The 22,585-nt window shown below is 41.3% G+C and overlaps 1 protein-coding gene across 10 annotated transcripts in view; it reads right to left on the bottom strand.

The window, feature by feature from the left end:
• TCF4 (transcription factor 4) overlaps positions 1 to 22,585 on the bottom strand; it is a 426,474-nt gene that overhangs the window by 216,562 nt on the left and 187,327 nt on the right. For all 10 annotated transcript variants that reach the window (XM_056849214.1, XM_056849212.1, XM_056849208.1 and 7 more), the window contains one exon: positions 4,086 to 4,150. In XM_056849214.1, the coding sequence (XP_056705192.1) occupies positions 4,086 to 4,150 (65 nt within the window). The remainder of the gene's footprint in view (positions 1 to 4,085; positions 4,151 to 22,585) is intronic.

Here is a 22,585-nt window from a genome sequence, read left to right as displayed (position 1 = left end):
GCTATTATTCTAACCGGGTTTGATTCCCCACTCCTACACATGAGCAGCAGACACTAATCTGGTGAATTGGATTTTTCCCCCCCACTCCTACACATGAAGCCAGCTGGGTGACCTTGGGCTAGTCACAACTCTCTTAGAGCTCTCTCAGCCCCACCTACCTCACAGGGTGTCTGCTGTGGGGAAGGGAAGGGAAGGTAATTGTAAGCTGGTTTGATTCATCCTTAAGTGGTAGAGAAAAACCATATAAAAACCAACTCTTCTGATGATGATGATGATTTATATCCTGCCTTATCCAAGCCGTGGCTGGGCTCAAAGCGGGTCACATCAACATATACCATAAAACTGATAAAACATTCAATTTATTTATTTATTTTATTACTTTTTATTTATATCTTGCCCTCCCCAGCCAAAGTCAAGCTCAGGGCGGGTAACAACAAATCTACAATATCTACAATATTAATTAAAACCAACAATTCCAGTTAAAATTCAGTTAAAACTAAGATCAGATGGAGCACAAGTTTGACGTATAGGGTCTTGGCAAAGTCAAGAGCAGAAGCCAGGCTCCCCAATTAAACGGTGGAAAACAAAGAGTTGGGTGAAGTAGGGAGGCCAGCTCTGATGGGAAACCATTTCTGCCCTCAACCATACGTCCCTATGGGGCGAAAGGCCCCAGTTAAACAAAAAAAGCCGCGAAATGGCTTTTTTTTTGTTTGTTTAATGGCGTACGGGAATCGGCTTAGGAAGAGGCACAGTGCCATCCCCGTACGCTTCAGCTCAGGAATGGGTTAGTGGACCACAAACTGAATATGAGTCAACAGTGTGCTATGGCGGCTAAGAAGGCCAATGTCATTCTGGGCTGCATCAATAGAAATATTGTTTCTAGATCAAGAGAAGTAATACTACCACTGTATTCTGCATTGGTCAGACCTCACTTGGAATACTGTGTCCGGTTTTGGGCTCCACAATTTAAGAAGGATGTTGACAAGCTGGAGAGTATTGTCGAAGGCTTTCACGGTCAGAGTTCATTGGTTCTTGTAGGTTATCCGGGCTGTGTAACCGTGGTCTTGGTTTTTTCTTTCCTGACGTTTCGCCAGCAGCTGTGGCAGGCATCTTCAGAGGAGTAACACTTCAGAGGAGTAACACTGACACTGTCCTTCAGTGTTATTCCTCTGAAGATGCCTGCCACAGCTGCTGGCGAAACGTCAGGAAAGAAAATACCAAGACCACAGTTACACAGCCCGGATAACCTACAAGAACCAAAGCTGGAGAGTGTCCAGAGGAGAGCGACCAGAATGATCAAAGGTCTGGAATTTATGCCCTATGTGGAGAGACTTAAGGAGCTGGGTTTGTTTAGTCTGGAGAAGAGAAGGTTAAGGGGTGACATGATAGCCATGTTTAAATATTTGAAGGGATGCCATGTTAATGAGGGAACAAGCTTGTTCTCTGTTGCTTCAGAGACTAGGACACGGAGTAATGGATTTAATCTAAGAGAAAAGCAATTCCACCAAAACATTAGGAAGAACTTTCTGACGGTGAGGGCGCGTGGAACGCGCTGCCTCGGAGGGTGGTGGAGTCCCCGTCGTTGGAGGTCTTTAAGCAGAGGTTGGATGGCCATCTGTCGGGAGCACTTTGATTGTGGGATCCAGCATGGCAGGGGGTTGGACTGGATGCCCCTTGTGGTGTCTTCCAGCCTTGTGTGATTTTGTGATTTGTGATCTCCATCTTACAGCCCTGTGGAATTGGGTCAGCTTTCCCTGGCCGAACCAACTCTTCTACCCACCTCCTTATCATTTGCCTCCATAAAGAATGACCAAGCTTGAACTTCCTACTTGGCTAACAGCTTGTTTTCTATATTTCGCAGCAGGTGATCACTATTCTTGGATTTTTCCCCCTCGGCACGCTTCCAGGAATGTCTTGTCTGAGAAACTAGCAAAGGTTAATCAACACTGTTGAAAAGAAAAAAGAAAAAGTTCCAGCCATTTCCTTATTTTGAGGACAGTCTGAACTAAATTGGTATCCCAGAAAATATTATTTCCTTGCACATTTGTTTCAATGATTAGGGCTAAATTTTACCACCAGCACCCCCCAAAAAAACAAGTGTTAAGTGGCATTATCTCTGTGGAAACTTAAAAAGTACAGGTAAGATAGCAACCACCAGTCTCCAGTGATTTCTAGGACACTGTCTTGAAATACAAACAAAATTAGCAAGCTGAATACTTCTGAGAAAAGCAATGTCTCACTCAGTGAGAAATGACAGGGATTCCGTTGGCCAGCTAAAAGAAAATGATACTTTTTTTTGAGGGGGGGTTAACAAAGATGGGTGAAAATTGGTTAAATGTGTACTTTCAAGCAGCCTGAATGGTGTTTTCACAGTTCAAATGGCCTCTACTCTACAGAAGTCAGCTGAGAAAGCCAGTTGCTGATAAGCAAGAACCTGTACAAACTGTGATTAACTAAAAAAGCAAAAGTCCAGTCGCGTGAGACTTGCTCTCTCGGCCAACCACAAAAAAGGGGGCCTAGTTGAAAATTGCAGTTTGCTCCACCACCACCTGCAGAAAGGAAGCATGTCATCGCTCTTCTTCTCCCTCAGTCCCAACAACCTCTGCCTTGACCCTTCAGAAACTAGATTCACAGGAACAGGCTTTCCAGAGGAACTGAAGGCTTTACACCAGAGACAGAACACTAAGCTGTTCATTGCTTAAGCTATCTCCAAACATTTCCCCTTGCATTCCAAAAATGTTTCTGTTGTTCCCCTGGAATGGCTGTAAATTCACTTTCCTGTGGAATTCCATCCCAAAAGGGGGGGAGGTGAACTGCACTTGATTCACATGTGCGGTGCTCCGTTCTGAACACAGCTAATCTCATGTCTCGCTCCCACAAATCTCTGGCTACCGATCTAGATAGAATCGATGGCATATCTGAGTAGGCTGCAGAATCAAAACTTGAAAAAGCTAACAGATGCGGGAAGGCGATGGAACGCCAGCTCTAAAGATGCATTAATACTAACTGTGTGTCCTTTTCAAGGCGATGTTCTATTTAATTACTTGGACTGTTTATATTTTCCATGGTTAATTAAGCAAAGTTGCTCTATGCCCCCTCCAATCCCCGATTATTTTCCCATGTTACGAAGGGGCAAAGGCACCTGAAAAGGAAAAAGGGAGAGAAGCATTCCCCACACTCCTTTAAAAAGATAAATAATATGTCTCATTCTCCTTGAAGATAAGATTTCTGTAAATGTTTTAGTATTTTTAAAAGGGTTATAATTCTCCAATAGTTTTCCAAACTGAGACTTACAGAAGACAGAAAGAGAGAAGGACAAATGAGTTTTAACTTTCAGAAACGTTTTTACTCCTCGTGAAACTAAACTGCAGCATCTTTTTTTATCACTTGGCTTGAAAGAAGCTTAGACGTTTGGCTATTGATAGCGATTTTAGACTCTCCGGAGAGTTTAAAGTATGCAAATGCAGAGTGTACAGAGGCACAAACACACACATGCTAACCCCTTTGTATTACATTGGCATTTTATTATTTAATTAAACTACTCTTATTTTCCTAGCTCCCGCATGCTTCCCTTGAGATGGTTTTTGCATTTAGCCTGCTGGCCTTGACTTCCAGCCAAAAACAATTCAGAAACAAAAAGGGTTCAACAAATCATATTTTCACAGACATTTTTATCCCTCAATACAACCTTGTTTTCACACAACATCATACAGACTCTATGAAAACTATAATTTATTGCAATAGCCACCCAAAAGAAGGATCTTACACATGCTTGGTTGGCGTTCCCCTCCCCACACACACACACTATTATATTTCCTTAAGTTGCGTCTTTATGTGGAGAACTCATGCTGGAACCATATTACACTATTCGGAGACAGACTGATCAACAGTTTACCAACAGGATACTAAGAGATTGACATAGCTACTAACAGAAAACTACATGTTTGTATTGTATATGTTTGCAGATATTCAATTTTTGTTTAAGTCCAGGTTGTAAACCATCTGGTGCATCTCGGAAGACATGTTTTAGTGCATAAGCTATCCAAAGATTAAGCATGTTTGTGGAATTGTATGCTGACTCTTACCTGGTGGCAACCCTGTAAGTTTGAGTCTCTCCCGTATGATGAATAGGAGCCCCTTTCTGTTTTATCTGTTCAGGAAAAAAAGAATGTGTTAGCTACCATGTTTTTTTCCTAAATAATGTAATATAGAATAAAGTCATTTGCATTTTCAGACCAACATTTATACATTCACATAAGCGTAATGTTTAAATGATGTTACTCTTTGAAGGTATCATGTACAAAAAGGAAAAGATGCTTTCCATGCAATATTTCATCTGAATATGTGTGTTCATCCTTTTCAAACCCATACAAAACATTCAAGTAGCCCCAAACGGAGGAGGAGGAGGAGGAGGAGGAGGAGGAGGAGGAGGAGGAGAAGAAGAAGCAGCAGCAGCAGCAGCAGAAGCAGAAGAAGAAGCAGAAGCAGAAGAAGCAGAAGCAGAAGAAGCAGCAGCAGCAGCAGAAGAAGCAGCAGCAGCAGCAGCAGCTTTGATTTTTATATGCCGACTTTCTCTACCACTTAAGGAAGAATCAAACCGGCTTACAACCGCCTTCCCTTCCCCTCCCCACAACAGACACCTTGTGAGGTAGGTGGGGTTGAGAGAGCTCTACGAGAGCTGTGACTAGCCCAAGGTCACCCAGCTGGCTTCATGTATAGGAGTGGGCAAACCAACCCGGTTCACCAGATTAGCGTCCACCACTCATGTGGATGAGTGGGGAAACAAACCCAGTTTTCCAGATGAGTCCACCACTCCAAACCACCACGCTTAACCACTACACCATGCTGGCCACCATCACGCACTTAGTTCAATGTCAGGGCTGTGTCACATCCTTATACACAGTACACTCACTGAAATAGACAGGATGCCAACTTGATTGAAAAGTCCACTTGTACAGGCACTGCATGTGCAATATCACACACTATGTGGGAACAACTACTACTCATTTCATAGGGAACAGAGAAGGAGAAGTTCCTGGGGGATTGTGTTCTTAGCCCTTGTCATTTTTCAGCATGATTAAACAAAGAAATAAGGAAAACAAATCTCGTTCAAAATGCCATTCACGCTTTCTAACAATTCAAATGAAACAGGCCTAACAATTCTCTATGGAAGCAACCAGAACCACCTCTTTATTTTTTCTATTCCTAAATAGTTGGGTACATTTATTTTTGCTTACACAGCAGGAAGGTCACCAATGTCATGAACTTGCCATAAGAAGTACCATTGATTACACTGAACTCACTGGTGAGGTCAGTGGTAATCAATCAGAGGCTCTCCAGATGGCAATTTTCTGAAAGAAACCTTTCAGAAGTCAAATTCTTCATTCTTTTTTTCCCATTGCAATCCCCTAGCGAATGACCTGATCTCAGAAGTTACGCTTGGGAAAGAAAATTTCAGTTCAAAATTTGCCACTGCTTATCAATATTTCAGCTGCCTCCGGACGGGAGCCCTTGAACGGCCTGTGAAATTCTAGTGGGAAGAAAATAAGGCCACATTGGTAAGTGGGAAAATTAAAAAGGTGCAAGGGAGAAGAGTTTATTTGATCTTTTACATCCCAACATGTTTCACGATGAGCTTTGTCAGGCGATCTCATTCAGCAGGATCGGGTCACCTGACAAAGCTCATTGTGGAACTTGTTGGGATCTAAGAGGTCAAATAAATTACTTTCCCTTGCATCATGTCCCTCTTTTTAAAATCTCCTGTAAAATTCTATGCCAGCTCCAAGGTACCTACACGGATTTTCTTGTATGTTCTCCACTTTCCTTTAAAACACCAGCTGCTCAACCAGCCTATGTGGGGCCAGACATTTCTGTTACGTCACCAAGAGCAGTTTTCCAAGATGTAGATTGTTAGCACACCAACAGAGAGAAATTCCGTTGGTGAAAAATACCAACACCTAGCAGCACTGTGCCACAAGGAAAACAAAGAAGCATCATGGGTGTTGAAGCCAGAGAGAACGCATGAAAACCATCTAGGTGATTAAGACTATGATAAGAAAGTGACAGATCAAGATGGAGTGGCCAAGGGCACACCTGCAATTATTAGAAGTACACAAAATCACTAGAGATGAGATTAAATGCCTTACTACAGAAAGATGCAAAAAGAAATAGGCTGTTAGTGACTGGATATCTTCCACATTTGAGCCATGCAGGCTCTATCTGCTGATGGATAAGAATTCTAGTATTTGGGTCTAATGATATAATGTAATGTAGAATTCAGGTTGTTTTCCCAATCAAGCACTCAGTAAATCACAATAGCTGGCTATACACTGTACTGTGCATTACTTTTGCAAATGAATCGTTTAATTACTGTCACTACCAAAGACATGTACTTTCCCTTTTATTTTACTGAATGTTATTTTATTTGGAATATCATACTCAGAGTGTCGTACAAGTACATCCACTGAAAAATAAAAAAGCTAGAATTTTTTCTATATTTAAAGCTCTGTACTAAAAGAGGGGAAACAAAAAAAACCCCACAATTTTGTTCCCTAGAGACAGGGTTGAATGAAAGTTTTAAACACAACCAAATATCATTATCACCCATGAAGTACATACAAACTGCCATGAAATAAATTTTGTCCAATATAGCTGGGTTTCCACATAATGACAGCCTATGTTAGACAGTTTTATAATATAAAATGAAGTCACATTGTAAAATTGTGGCTGTAGGTTATTTCACAACTCTTTAACATAACCTCTACACACATTAACATGATTACATGAAATTTGAATTCAAGTTTCATCTTCCTGTTTAGAAGTTCAGGGCCTGAACAGAGGGGGAACCTCTCAAAGTCTGTGGAAAGGAATGTAAGTTACAAAAAACACAACTGTGATATTGTACCCAGAGGCAGGGGAGGAAGTGGGGAAGACCTTACTGGCTGGCTAGAAGCAGCTGTATAAGATCAGGAGGAGTTTGCTTTTCCTCTGCTACAGGTACTTAAATCTTGGGCATGCCCAGAAGAACAAGCCAGAAGACTCATGGTCTGAGAGTCAAAGTCAAGAGCCGGAAGGAAGATCTACTAGCAGAAGAGTAATAGTCCTACACATCTCATCCAGGACTTACAAATAGAGGTTTTAATAGGCATACTACTAACAACAACAATTAAATAGAAATACTTGGCATATTTGATTTGCGGGGGGGAGTAGTAATGGTCATTATCAATTCATAAGAACATAAGAAAGGCCATGCTGGATCAGACCAAGGTTTATCAAGTCCAGCAGTCTGTTCACACAGTGCCCAACCAGGTGCCGCTAGGAAGCCCCCAAACAAGACGACTGCAGCAGCACCATCCTGCCTGTGTTCCACCGCACCCAAAATAATAGGCATCCTCCTCTGATACTAGAGAGAATAGGTATGAAAATGACTAGTATCCATTCTAACTAATAGCCATGAATACTCCTTTCCTCCATGAATATGTCCACTCCCCTCTTAAAGCCCTCCAAGCTGGCAGCCATCACCACATCCTGGGGCAGGGAGTTCCACAATTTAACTATGCATTGTGTTTCAGATCTTCAGATCTTGACTGCTTCCACCAGTGATTAAGAAGAAGAGTTGGTTTTTATAAGCCAACTTCTTCTACCACTTAAGGTAGAATGAAAGCGGCTTACAATCACCTTCCCTTCCCCTCCACATAACAGACACCCTGTGAGGTAGGTGGGGCTGAGAGAGCTCTAAGAGAGCTGTGACTAGCCCAAGGTCACCCAGCTGGCTTCATGTGGAAGAGTGGGGAAACAAATCCAGTTCACCAGATTAATGTCCACCGCTCATATGCAGGAGTGGGGAATCAAACCCGGTTCTCCAGATCAGTGTCCACGCTCCAAACCACGCTCTTAACCACTACACCACGCTGGCTCTCAAACCGGGAAAATAATGATCCTGAAAGTAAAAGGAACTCGGCAAGTCTCTGTTCACTTTGTAACTATAGGACCAACTTCCTTAAAAGCTATTTGGTGAAGAGAGACAACAAATTTTAAGTGGGGGGGGGGAGGGGAGGGGAATAAAGCCAACAAATTCAGCCCACTGCACAAAGAGCTCAGCGAATGAATCCTATTTGCTGCCCGTGGATACCTGTCCTCCTCCCGCTCCTTACTATCGTATCACATACAAACTGCCTCATTTCAATTTCAGTTGTTAAAAAATATTTATCCAAATACAAAAAAATAAACCCACTGCAAATTACAAGTTGTCAGGGTTAAAAAATCTACTTCTATTTGCGTGGGGGAGGATACGAGAACAGCACAGACATGAATCATTCTCAGTAATTTGAGTGTTTCCATGACATCAATGGGCACTCGTCCAGGACTCTGTCGAAGCCTGTGAGGTACCAAAGAGACACAGCAACCAGCAGGAGATTGACTTTTTTTTTTTTTTTTTAGGATTATGCTCCTTGTAAAGATTTCATTGGTAGCATCCGCTTTTACCACCAAAAAGATAGCTCAGGACCTAATGAGTGAATAGGTTTTGTCCCGGTAGTGTATGCCTTTAACTTTTATTATATCTTTATTTTTCTTCCCAAATCGAACCTGAAATCTGCCTTTGCTCCCAATTAAGAACAACAACAACAACAAAAATCACCCCAAATACATAAGAAATTACATACACTTCTACAATCAATTGCTATTATAGAACCAACAGACTTTTAAATTATTTTTTTGTAATGCCATTTCGTTTTATGGGGAAAAGATTTTTTTGTGAAATAAATATATATATATAAACCCTGTCCATATAAAATTAGCTATACTCTTTATGTTGATTTTCTGATTAAAATTCACCGGCACGTTTGTTTCAGATAATAAAATTTGAAAGAGGGTAGGCTCTTTAAGCAACTATTTGTGTGCACGAATGAAAAAAAAGGGCTTGCCCAGAATCTCTACACTCACTGTACATTATACAAGCGTTCTGAGGTGCCCAGATCCAGCAATCTAGAATATGCATTTCTTAACCGAAGTGGTATGAACGACTGTTTATTTTTTAAAGAGGTAGGAGATCTTCCTTAAAAGAGGAAGAATCTACAGCAATGTAGAATCTCGACGCACTCACTGCGGAATTTTCGAGACAACCCTCCAGTATACTAGAATGCGGCAGCCGCTGCGGATATTTTTTTGGCACAAAGACAGTGGTGGCCGTGCCAAGCCCCATGGCTACAACTACTCAAAAGAGGCATAAGGGTAGCATTAATCGCTCAAGTCTTTTACTGCATGGAGTACTACTGTCCATATTTATTTTAAAAAAACTAAACGTACCCATTAATAATTTTTTTGTATAAATGGGAAGGGGGGGAAGTATCAGAAACCAACCAATACAGACGCTTTTCAAACACCCAATTAATAATTTCTCACCCAAAAGGACCGCACATAAATATCATGGCAATTTCAAAAACAAAAGATCGGTCTTTACATGAGAACTGAATCATTGTTTCACAAGAGAAGCTGATCCTGTGAAGCATGTACTGCCCTTCAGAATGATTCACAATTATATTATTAATAGTAACGATAATATTTTAATTTTTAAATACATGAATGGACAGAATGCACACTACCCAAAATACATACAAAAAAGAACACTGAACTGCAAATGCCTCTTTTCTATATCCTTGCATCCAAGACATATAATAAAGGAAGCCTTTCTAAACGGAACTCAAATGACTGCTCACTGTGCATTTGCAAGTATTTGAGCTGTACTGTAATAAAAAGGGAAAAAGAAAAAAGGAAGCAGTATAGGATTTCCAGTCAATGAAGAAGCCAGTTGCCTCTCCATGGTGTGCTTTGAAAAATTAATCAAATTAAGTAGAAAATTTAAGCAACTTCCAAAAGAATAAATGCAAGTCATCCAACTCTCACATATAATTTTTTCTCCCTTTGCTCTGAAAGATAGGGCACCTTGTGTTTACTCCATCATGGAAAAATAACAACACACAGGGCAATTCCTTTCTGTCTGCTGAGGGAAATGGAAGAACGGCTATTGTTGTGAGGGATTTGGCTTCAGAATTCATGTTGATCTTACATCTTAAATTCTGAGCTGAGCTCAAGCTGCAAAATCCAGATACAATTACAAATACTCCCAAATTTGCAGTTTTGCTTTAGATGAGACCATCATGATGAGAGAGGTCAACTGAAAAATGGGTGCATTTCAGTTCTTATCTTCCTGGTTTGAGAACCGCTTCCATCAAGTTCCATTTCTGATTTCATTGCCATGTCATCGCTTCTTCTGCTGAGTTCACCTGTTATTTAAAATCTTTAGGCAGTGAAAAATGAACATCCATCCAATCCCCCCCCCCCAAAAAAAGTGAGGGGAAGAGGCATCATCTTTGTCTACAGTATCAACACCTCTATTCTATAGACTCAAGCGGCATGGGAAGAGACATGCCCGAAGAGTGGAATAATCCTCATCTTTCTGGGCTACTGTGTGGTAACCATACTTTTAAAATAAGTAGATTCAAACAAACAAAAACGATTGCATATGTGCAGCTAGCCTGGCATGGCTAAAATGGCTTTCAGATGATGCAGAGCCACAGTTTCCATCCCTGCCCTGTAGAAGTAAAAACCACATTGCCAATGCAACACTACTTGAAATACAACATCATTTGGAAGCCTTTAAAAGGGGAGTGGGCATGTTCATGGAAGAGAGAGGTATTCATGGCTACTAGTAAAAATGGATGCTAGTCATGATGCATACCTATTCTCTCCAGGATCAGAGGAGCATTCCTATTATATTAGGTGTATTGGAACACAGGCAGGACAATGCTGCTGCAGTTGTCTTGTTTGTGGGCTTCCTAAAGGCACCTGGCTGGCCCACTGTGTGAAAAGACTGCTGGACTTGATGGACCTTGGTCTGATCCAGCATGGTCTTTTTTATGTTCTTATTACTTGCCCAACTGTACATAATCCTAAACTAGCAACTGCACAAGAGCAGCAAATTCCACTCTTGTTTTAAGGTATGCATAGTTTCCATAACATGAAAATAAAAAAATAAACTGAGGAACCCCTTATATCCTCAAAACTTTTTGTGGAATCTGACTCTTTAACTTATACATTCAACTTGAATGTGTGATAGGTTTAAGAGCTAGAGAATATTTTAGAGAAATCTATGTACATATCTAGAAAAATTAGGACAGAAAATCTACCCATGTAATCCTGAGGTCTACTCAGAAAAGTACTCAAATCTACTCCCAGGAAAGTGTTTTTAGGATTGTATTGTAAATGTTGTTTTACTGGCACTGACTGCAGCCACATTCCCAAAAGGCAAATCTAGAGATAGATGCAAGAACTGTTCAAAACAGAACTTAATTTCAATCTAACACTCACTAAATTCTGACATCAAAAAACCTTATCTCCAAACCATGGCTATAAGAATTCATAAAACATCTGTGGACTTACACCTTCAATCCTCTCCTTTTATATGCAAACACAACACTCACTTTCTTGATTTGCTTAAACCATAGTTTACTAGTAAAGCTGAATGAGACAAACGATGAAGCTGCCTACATATCATGCTTTCTAACCATGGTTTGTAATGTACTTGTAAACCAAGATTCAGAGTCAATTGCTGATAACCTTAACCACAGATTGCCTATTTTCACAGAAAAACATGGCTAGATAAATCAGTCTGAATTTGACAGGGGAGAAGGAAAAAAATGAGTGTTGCACAATTGCTGCTCACCGCCAAACCATGGTTTAGAGATTAGGTTATGTGACATCTGGATTGAATCACTGTATAAGGATAGCCAATGAAACAAGGTAGCAGATCAACTTTAGTGACACTATGAGAAGTTCAGATACTTCAGAGATTTAGCAAAATACTGAAGAAAGTTGTTGTTTTCATAAAATTAAAGTCTTTAGTGTATACACTGACGTGCCATAAAGATTGATGGTTCCTAAAGAGACATTACAATGCCAATGTAATGTGCTATTACAACAGAAGATTGTACAGTTTAACAGAGCCATCAGAAGACAAAAGAAATGAAACCCTTACAGCTGCACTTAGCGTAAGGATGCTTCTGTGCAGGTAGAAAGTGCCATGAAGTCACAGCTTACTAACAGCAACCCCAGAGGTGGACAGTTTTCTGAGCGTCATGCACACTAATTCTGCATTTCTGACAACTGCAAGCCACACAAGGGACAGTGCTAATTCCCAAGTCAAACCCTAAAAAAGAAGATTGGGGGACTAGAAGCATTAATATGTGTAGCGCATGAGAAAACAGAATGTCACACAAAACTCCCACATGGGTTGGAACTTCTTCTCTGTGGCACCTTTCCCCGAACTTTCACTGGACGTACGTAGAATCAGCTGATGCTTGGACAAGTACTGAAGTCCTAATGTGAAGTTAAACTAAAATTCCAAACCAGGAAATTGTTAGATCACAATGGTAGAAGAAGAAGAGTTGGTTTTTATATGCTGACTTTCTCTACCACTTAAGGGAGACTCAAACCGGCTTACAATCACCTTCCCTTCCCCTCCCCACAACAGACACCCTGTGAGGTAGATGGGGCTGAGAGTGTGACTAGCCCAAGGTCACCCAGCTGGCTTTGTGTGTAGGAATGGGGAAACAAATCCAGTTCACCAGATTAGCCTCTGCCGCTCATGTGGAGGAGTGGGGAATAAAACCCGGTTCTCCAGATCAGAGTCCACAACTCCAAATTAAGATTTGGGATATGTGTTCCACAGTAGTGCCAATTCCAGCCATCACAGATCACAGATGTTCTGAAAGTTTCCTATTGAGGATACAACATCCCAGGGTTTTGTGAACCCTGGGACTACTTACTAGGGGAGCAGTAAACATTTGAGAACCAGGGATCCACTGACACGTAACCACGTCTGTTTAACTATCCCAGGCTGACGTTCACAAGTTATTTTGGCACTTCTTGTCTGAACAATATTTCCTTACATCCAATAATAATAAAAAGCAGGACTGGAAAAATCCCAGGCATCTGGTCACAATAAATAAATAAATAAATCTGATACACTTATATATAAAAAAAACATACAATTATTTTTTCAGCCCTGTGGAAGGCCTGTGTCTAAATATTTGATGCTGGCAGCTTTGAGTATTCTTCCAGCCGCAACTAGTCAAGGTTTCCTAAGGGAACAACACCCTCAACAATTACTAAGTACATATATTGTTTCAAGCACAGAGCATTTGGGAGGATTATGGGCCTTAAACAGTGTTCAAACAATACACCATTTCTTAAAAGAAATATTCAGTAAACAGTTCTGAATACACTGGCCAGGAAACAGTGATTCATTTAGTTGGTGCAGGAACTGAGAACAATACAAATGTAACAAGCTCCTGTAATTCAATTAAGTGATTTAAAAAAAAAACTGTTGCTATCCAATGGCCTTTAAAGCAATTATATATCAGGGGTTAAAGAAATCTTATTACCTCTATGATAGACTTTTGAATTTGTTTGTCTCAAAGGAGCTGCTTCTTCCATGCAAATAAAGATGAGATTATCCAGCAGATATCTCTCAAGAAGTGGGTATCTCACTGTGAATGTCCGATACTAAAGCTCTCATTTATTCTTTGGCAGTTGCCTTTCCATCTCAAATACATCTTATATACCTCTGTGTGTATGTGTACAATTGTTATTTTAAATGTTTTATCTAAGGGTAAAACTAGACAATACAGCGTCCCTGGGGGTGCTCGGAGCCCCCCCCCCCATCTTCACACACATTGTTAAATTGTGGAACTCCCTGTCCTAGGATGTGGTGATGGTTGCCAACTTGGAAGGCTTTAAGAGGGGAGTGGACATGTTCTTGGAGGATAGGGTTATTCATGGCTACTAGTCAAAATTGATACTAGTCATGATGCGTACCTATTCTCTCTAGTATCAGAGGAGCATGCCTATTTACAATAGGTGCTGTGGAAAACAGGCAGGATAGTGCTGCTGCGGTTGTGTTGTTTGTGGGTTTCCTGGAGGCACCAGGTTGGCCACTGTGTGAACAAAATACTGGACTTGGTGGACCTTGGACTGATCCAGCATGGCCTTTCTTATGTTCTGACAACAAGCTGGATTAATATTGGTTTCAGACATTAGAATGCAGCCTTATTCTAGAAAATCACTGTCCTGTTGTTGTTGTTTTTTTACATCTCCAACCATAACACAGCTGATCTTCTTCACACTGGAGCAGCCAATTCTTGGAGATGAGTAACACAGTGGAACATTAATGAGCACCAACAAAGAAGTGCTGAGGAAGGGCTGTTAGAATAAAACACTGCTCCTCGTAAAAGTTGCAATGGCCCACTGATCTCCTTAGCAGTGAAGACCACCGGCTTAAGAGAACTAACAGCCCCCCTTTAATCTGTGATATTTTATGGCAAGCTCAGGTGCAACAAATCAGCAAAACCTTGACAATTAATTTAACACAGCATAAAGTAATGCACAGTTTATTAAGGGGCTACTGTACCACAACAGGAATCAATGTGCCAGTCCCAGGGTTCCTGGTTCTAGTGCTGGCAACTCACGGCTCTGCTATTCAGAACTCCTCCACCTGCTTTGACTTTTCTCTTTATTTCAATGGAGGAAATACCTCCATGTGTTCAAAAGGATATGTTTATGACACCACCCATTCCACTGAAGTGCCTTCTCTGTTGTGGCCCCCACCTCGTGGAATGGTCTACCTGAGGAGGTCAGGAAGGCTCCCTCTCTCCTGGATTTCTGCACATGGTGCAAAACTGAATTATTCAAGAGGGCTTTTCTACAGGGCAACAGGATAGGACCTTACAAAATGATTCACAAAGTTTCTTGGACAAATTATCAGGGACTGTGGTCTATACTACTGTGTATAGTTTGTTGTAAGTTGGATCCTACTATGTAATCTTGCATCATTTCATGCATCATCTTACCACTTATGATTTGCTTCAATATTGTCTTTTAGACTTCTGGATGGTTTGATAACGCAAATCCTATTTTATTGTTTATTGAATGTCCAATCCTGTTATCTGTATGGACTCACTCTGTGTAATCCATCTTGAGTCCCAGTGAGAAAGGCAAGCTATAAATAATGTAAATTAAAAAAAAGCATACAGAGAATTGGACAGACCTGTTGGGCCTTAATGTTGACCCATGTGAACTAAGAGCTCAACCAATACCTCTTCATAGTACAGAAAGAGAACTGGTATGGCCCAGCAAACTGCCATTCTAGGAAGCTTGTCCACAATGGCAGACCTTCTCCTTGAGAGGAACCCTTGAACACATGAAGCTGCCTTATATTGAATCAGACCCTTGGTCCATCAAAGTCAGTATTGTCTACTCAGACCAGCAGCGGCTCTCCAGGGTCTCAGGCCGAGGTCTTTCACATCACCTACTTGCCTAGACCCTTTTAACTGGAGATGCCAGGGACTGAACCTGGGGCCTTCTGCATGCCAAGCAGATGCTCTACCACTGAGCAACGGCCCCTCCCCTCGATAACCCTTGATAAGCTTCAACAAATCCTCAGGCTTTCCACAGCATGCTATGAAAACTGATGCATCCAGTAACTGTACAGGGATGATCGGGAAATATGCCAAACGCTGGAAACTTTAAGACTACTATTTAAAACAAAAATAAACATTTTCATCCAGGTGTGATCACATATGGTGATGGTTTAATAGACATGGGTTGTTTTTTTAAGCATACAAAAAGACAAATCAGTTAACATTACAATTAACGATGTACCACACTTTCTCCATCCGTTTTTCCAAAAGCAAATATAGAGCCTAGCAGGTCTAGATCTGGATCCGGCCAGTGCCTGGATTGATGGATTTCCTGGAAACTCGATGCCTTGAGTTCTGTGGGAGCTTTAATTCCACAAGGTGGAATGTAATATTCCATGACACCATTGGACCACCCAGCTCAGTATTATGTAGCCTGACTGGAACAATGAGATACTTTTATAATATATCAAGAAGGCTCAAATCAGTATTATCCAGCAGAGGGCATCCACAGCCTAATAAGACAAGTTACACTTGAGGCCTGGTTCTTCCCATGTGAGCACAGGTGTGATAAATGTGGAAATCCCCAACTTCAGCAAACAGCATAGTCTTGGATACACTGTGGGAAAAGCGTCACTACCTCAGACAAATCTAAGGTTGCTTACTTTCACTATGAAACTTACTGAATCCCAGCGGCACACTCAGGAGGCACAATGTACTCCAGCGAGCCAACATTTTTATTTAAAGAAAGTTTTTCTATATACCCCAAAGCAGTTCACATTAAAGAAGAAAGAGGAGGAGGAGGAGGAGGAGGAGGAGGAGGAAGAGGAGAGTTAGTTTTTATATGCCGATTTTCTTTACCACTTAAAGAGGAATCAAACTGGCTTACAATCACCTTCCCTTCCCCTCCCCACAACAGACACCTGTGAGGTAGGTGGGGCTGAGAGAGTGTGACTAGCCCAAGGTCACCCAGCTGGCTTCATGTGAAAGAGCGGGGAAACAAATCCAGTTCACCAGATTAGCCTCCGCAGCTCATATGGAGGAGTGGGGAATCAAACCCGGTTCTCCAGATCAGAGTCCACCGCTCTATACCGCTGCTCTTCACCACTATACCATGCTGGCTCTTTACTTTTTTTAAGTTCTTCATTTCCCCCCCCCCCAGCAATCTAATAACTTTTAGCTGATTTAACAAAAAAAAAAAAAAAAAAAGCCTTACATTTTATATCCTTGGCTTACAGAATCAGGATTAAAAGTGTACATGATGATCAATCATTTAAAACATGGGTGCCAAATATATGGCCCAGGGATCGGATCCGGCCCCTTGAGACCTCTTATCCAGCCCGCGAGGCAGCCAGCCCCCACCCAGTTGGGCTGGTGAGGCATGCCCCTGCCCAACCAAGTGGCACTGTTATGTCCGGCTCTCGTAACAAATGAGTTCGACACCCCTGATTTAAAATATTACTAAAATGGGGTACTGGTTTTTATTTTTACTGCTGTTGTGCCACTCAGGAGGCAGTTAGTACGGTCAGAGGAGGATGCAGGAATCATCAGCTCAGTGCGAGAAGCAATAACAGTTATTTCAAGATGGTGTCTATTTATTTATTTGATTTTTATCCTGCCTTCCCCCAACCACAGTCGGGCTCAGTAGGGCTCCTGTCCAGTATTAAATTAACAACATCACAATTAAATAAACAACATAGCAATACAAAACAATCTTTAAAACCTAGATTTAAAACCCGAAAAATCTAAACATGATCCAGATGTGGCCTTCCAAACAACGAATGGTAGTAAAACAGTCAGGTGAGAAAGGTGGGACAGGTATAAGCAGAGGTACAACAAGGGGAGGGACTGTGGCTCAGTATGTAGAGCATCTGCTTGGCATGCAGAAGGTCCCAGGTTCAATCCCCGGCATCTCTAGTTAAAGGGACTAGGCAAGTAGGTGATGTGAAAGACCTCTACCTGAGACCTTGGATTGTCGCTGCCAGTCTGAGTAGACAATACTGACTTTGATGGACCGAGGGTCTGATTCAGTAGAAGGCAGCTGCATGGGTTCATGTGTTCAAGATGGAACAAGACTATGGCCAAATTGATGAACATTGTCAATAAAAGACCAATGGAAGAATTTCGAGAGAATTGAATAACAAGAACTTCCCTTCTATAGGCTTATTTCACAATAATTGATTAGACACATATTCATAATATAGTTATATTATGAATATGTGTCTAATCAATTATTGTGAAATAAGCCTATAGAAGGGAAGTTCTTGTTATTATACCAAGATACTAAGTAGCTTATCAACTGTAGCTCATTAATAGTAGAAAGCAGTGATATTTTCTATTGCAGAATATTATACTTGTTCAATTAATTGTTAGATTTTACAGCAGTTGATATAATAGTTGATATAATTCAAAGTATTAACAATGAAGCGTTACATGGTTATTTTTGTATGGGGAGGTATAACACTATGGCATGTACTACTTCCACTCATAGGAATGTGAATAAAGATCTTGGTTCAGATATGCTGAGATAAATATGGAGTGTATACTATAATGTTGTGTGTATGTTGTTGTTGTTTGTTGTGTCTGAAATAATAAAAATTTAATTTTAAAAAAGATGGAATAAGACTAGAGCAGGAAGGCCAGCATCATGAGCTAAAGACATCACTGCCCTACAGAAATGTTTAGAATACTGCACGTTTGGTGGATCCAATTTATGTAGAACTGGAAACAGAATACAGACAGCCCCTGTAGAAATTCCACCCTTCTGTCGAACACAATAGACCTCACAAACCCTTTACCCATTTTTGTACGAGACAGGATTTTTTTTTAAAGCAAATAAGGCCACTCGTGTCTCAACCCACTTGCTTTATTTTTCATCTCGTGCTGATTGAAGTCCTCCGGATAGGGACCACAGCAGTTTCGTTTCCTACACAGCACCAAAAACACACTTGGTGCTAAAGATATGCCAAACAGAATCAGCAGTCTGTCTCTTTCTCATAGTACGCAAGCACACGCACACACATTTATATACATTTTTTTTAGTAATCTCGAGAGACATCAACTTAATTAGGAGACTAAACACACGGTCATGGGACTTTCCATGTCAGCCCATGCAAACTCCATTGAAAGAAAAAAAGGTTGTACAACAGCTAGGATCAATGGAATGCACCCAAGATCTACAAAGCAGGCTTCTTAGGTTACATGTAGGTCACAGTAAATAATATTCATTGCTTGGCCAATGTGAGCTGCAATGTTGCTGCCTAAGTTGAAATGACAAGCTTTTATTATTCCTAAGCACTTGATTTCTGAAACATTTGCACAATCTGTTAAGTCCAGACAAATTTAAATGGTTCTGACATGCAGCCTGCTAGGGTCAGTGACAAGGATAATGCCTCTGTTCGCGGGTAAAAATTTGTGGCATATAGGTCACTCTCTTAAGGGGAATCAACTGTGTGTCTCTTCTTTGCATTTCCACCACAATCCTTCATCCTGCAGCCTGGAGCTGAGAGTGAAATGCAAGAAAGGAGTCGAGCGCTCAAAGCAAAAATCTGCTTCCAGGACAATCCATTATATCTGACAAGTTAAATGTTCCATGGTAGACCATATGGCATCAGAGCAGGGCCGACGATGGAAGAGGGAAACTCAGCAAATGCATCACAATTAAGGAGTTTGACTATCAACTATACATTGATTTGCTTTATTTTTAATAATATTTTTAATTGTAGAAGCCACATACATTTAGAAATATCCTTAATTGGGCCTCTCTTGCTCACAGTTCACCAAAAAGTCATTTCCCTCAATTTTATGGCCATTGCCATTTAGAACAGTGATTTCTATTTATGCATCTTTCTATTGATAGATCTGTTACACTAGACCCTTTATATTATTTCATGTTATGTCTACTTGTGGCATAGGCTCTTAAATGAGGGGAGAGGGGAGAATCAAGGAACATTTCGGATTAACTAGGACATGTTGCCAAGGATTTTGTCAGTTATGCTGAAACATTATGTAAAATTAAACTATGTCCCCAATATAGCTGCTTATCCTGATGGTCCTGTGGTCTTGAGCTTAGAGCACTAGCTGGCAACACCTTGCCCACTTACTCTTCCGCTCAGAAGCCAGGGTGTTTGTGTACTTTCCATGACTTTGAAACTGCAGTAGTAGAAAAGAGCAAGAGTCCAGTAGCACCTTAAAGACTAACAAAAATATTTTCTGGCAGGGTATGAGCTTTCGTGAGCCACAGCTCACTTCTTCAGATACAGCTAGAATGTGAAACTGCAGTTATTGTTGTTATTATTTGGTTATTTATAGTCTGCGCCTTTCTTGCTGAGATTCAAGGTGGATTAACTGTGCATTCCTGAGCTTTCAGCGTGGGGGAACGGTGGGGAGGAGGCGCCGCTGCGGTGCCTCCTAACCCATTTCCCCAGCACCAAAAACTCAAAAAAAGCCTTTTAAAGGCTTTTTAAATTTTAAATGGGACTTTTCGCCCCATAGAGAAAAACATACCCGGGGCAAAAGGGGATAGGAGGCTGCCTAATGGCAGCTCCTCCCCCTGGCCCACCCTGGGAATGCCTCCTGGCATGCTGGAACACCCCCCGGAACGCTGGTGTGGGCCTTTTCACCGGTGGTACGCCAGTGGAAGGCCCCGTTGGCAGCGCCCGGAGACCGGTGTTCGGGCCTCCATGCCAGTGTTGGGGCCACTAACGTCGGTGTTAGTAGCCCGGACGCCGGCGGGGGGGGGGGGGGCTAATGCCAGCACAGCACCTTCCTGGCCTCCTAAGGGCTTTCACTCTTAAAGCTCAGGAATGTGGTGTGAATAGTGTAAATCAAGTACAATCAACAGGATGGGACATTCAATGAGCAATGCAATAGGGTTTAGCCAATTGCGCAGCCAAAGGCTGAGGGAAAGGACATGTCACAAGGAAACAGTTTATCATGCTATTCAAAGACAACAGAAAACAAATAGTTATAGTCACTTCCTAGTCAGTGTGTTCTCTCTCTTTCTCTCTCTCTTTTTCAAAGCACATGTTTTTGAAAGTCTTGTCCAACATGTAAAATCTGGGCAACATTCTATCCACGAATTCATGCAAATTCTGGGGAACTGGTTGACAGGATTATTCATAATATTTATTTATCAGCCACAGCCAAAGCCTATTCAAAATATGACATGAGGTAAGGGAAAATGAAGAGAAGATAAGCATTCCACGCGCAGCGACGCTCTAGTGCAAGCTCACTGGGGAAAAGCGAAAGTTTGTGACAAGGTTTTCTTTGCTCCAATCCAATATTACCCAAGCTCTCTGAAAGAATGACCATATGTGCAGAAACCTAGTCCACATGATCTCCTCCCCCCCACATTGTTGAAGGGGGATAAATATCACACACGTGCCAGGCCTATAAGCAATCCTATGGAAGCCTCACTTCCCACTGGAGCCAGTGTGATGGTGGGGAGATTACAGTCTTTTTCTGGAAACATCGGGATGTGACGTCACCCCATGGGTCAGGAATGACCCGGTGCTTGCACAGGGGACCTTTACCTATTCCAGTGCCACATCAACAGAATATATGGATATTGTGTAATGCGAGATGGACACCTGAATTGTTCTTGTCCTACAACTGTCTTTCTCATCAGCGGACCTCTGTGAAGAACTTTGATTATATGTTTTCAGTAATAACAAAAGAAACTCAGGAATTACAAATTTGATTCTATTGAGAATCAAAGTATATTCATTTATGTGTGTGTTCGTGTAAAGTTCCATCAAGTCGCAGCCACCTTATGGCGACCCTGTATGGGGTTTTCAAGGCAAGAGACTTACAGAGGTGGTTTGCCATTGCCTTCCTCTGCATAGCAACCCTAGTATTCCTTTGTGGCCCCCCTTCTGAGTACTAACCAGGGCTGACCACACTTAGCTTCCAAGATCTGACGAGATGGGGCTAGCCTGGACCATCCTGGTTAGGGCATTCATTTATACTTACACCCATTGTTCCTTTGAGAGCTCACAGCTGAAGTTCCATGTGGTTAACAATAGTACAGTGTTAGGTGTTCAGAACCTCAGCCAGATTCATGCATTCACTGGATTCTATTTTAAGTATGTAAAATACTGAACTGAAGGTTTGAACCTTGCAAATATAGTAGTTTTTCTCTCACTGCCAAATGCTTCCTCTGAATGCGGTTCAATGATTTCGTGTGTGGGTTAGCTAATATTAATGGAGGCTGATGTGGTATCTTCTGGAAAATAATCCTCAACTACTCTTATTACCTATCACCATAATATAGATGGGTGGACCATGTTAACAGTGAATGAATGAATTGAAGACTGTGAATTGAATGAATTGAAGACTGTGCACAGGACACACCGGGGAAGTCCAATGTAAGTATGAAAAGCTTTCCAGTGGATTGTACCTTTTCCCAAAGGATAGTGACTCCTCCTGCCTTCTTGGATTTTCACCTCAATATGAACCAAGAGTGCAAAAAAACTTCCCATGTGGAGAGACCCAAAAACATATGGGGGCTATGACCCAGACAGGCATCTCCCTACTGGCAAATCCATACCTAAATCTAGACAAAATGGACTGACAGTTGAGAAGGTTGATGTTCTGACTTACTAACTTTAGATGATTTTCTGACTTACAAAATCTTTGGTTAAGATTTTGATGGACTCTGTTTCTGTGGAGTGCAATAGCTATAGTGATATCCCACTTACTCCTGGGGGTTTGTTTCTTCCAACCACTTTCAGTGCAGCTTTCACTTTACTTTCCAAAACTGCATGCCCTTCAGAGATTCTTTTGGGAAGGAATCTGTCATCCTTTCATCTCTTCTGTATAGTTCTTCAGTGTATTGTTCCCATCTTTTCTTCATTTTGTCCTGTTCAGTTAATGCATTTCCATGTTGATAGTTCAGCATGCCTAACCTTGCTTTAAATTTCCCCTTGATTTCTTGCATTTTGTGGAACAGATCTCTTGTTCTTTATATTACATTACATTATTAGTATGAGAGAATCTATACTTCAGTCCACAATATAAACTGAGTTTCCCATTTCTCATTGCTATTGATACTCTTCTGCATCCACAGTCCTGTAGCCACAGTTATAATCCCAAAATATTGGGGTGCCAAC

The sequence above is a fragment of the Euleptes europaea genome, chromosome 4 (assembly GCF_029931775.1).
Source record: "Euleptes europaea isolate rEulEur1 chromosome 4, rEulEur1.hap1, whole genome shotgun sequence".
Taxonomy (NCBI): Eukaryota; Metazoa; Chordata; class Lepidosauria; order Squamata; family Sphaerodactylidae; genus Euleptes; species Euleptes europaea.
This window is presented reverse-complemented; position numbering and strand designations above follow the sequence as displayed.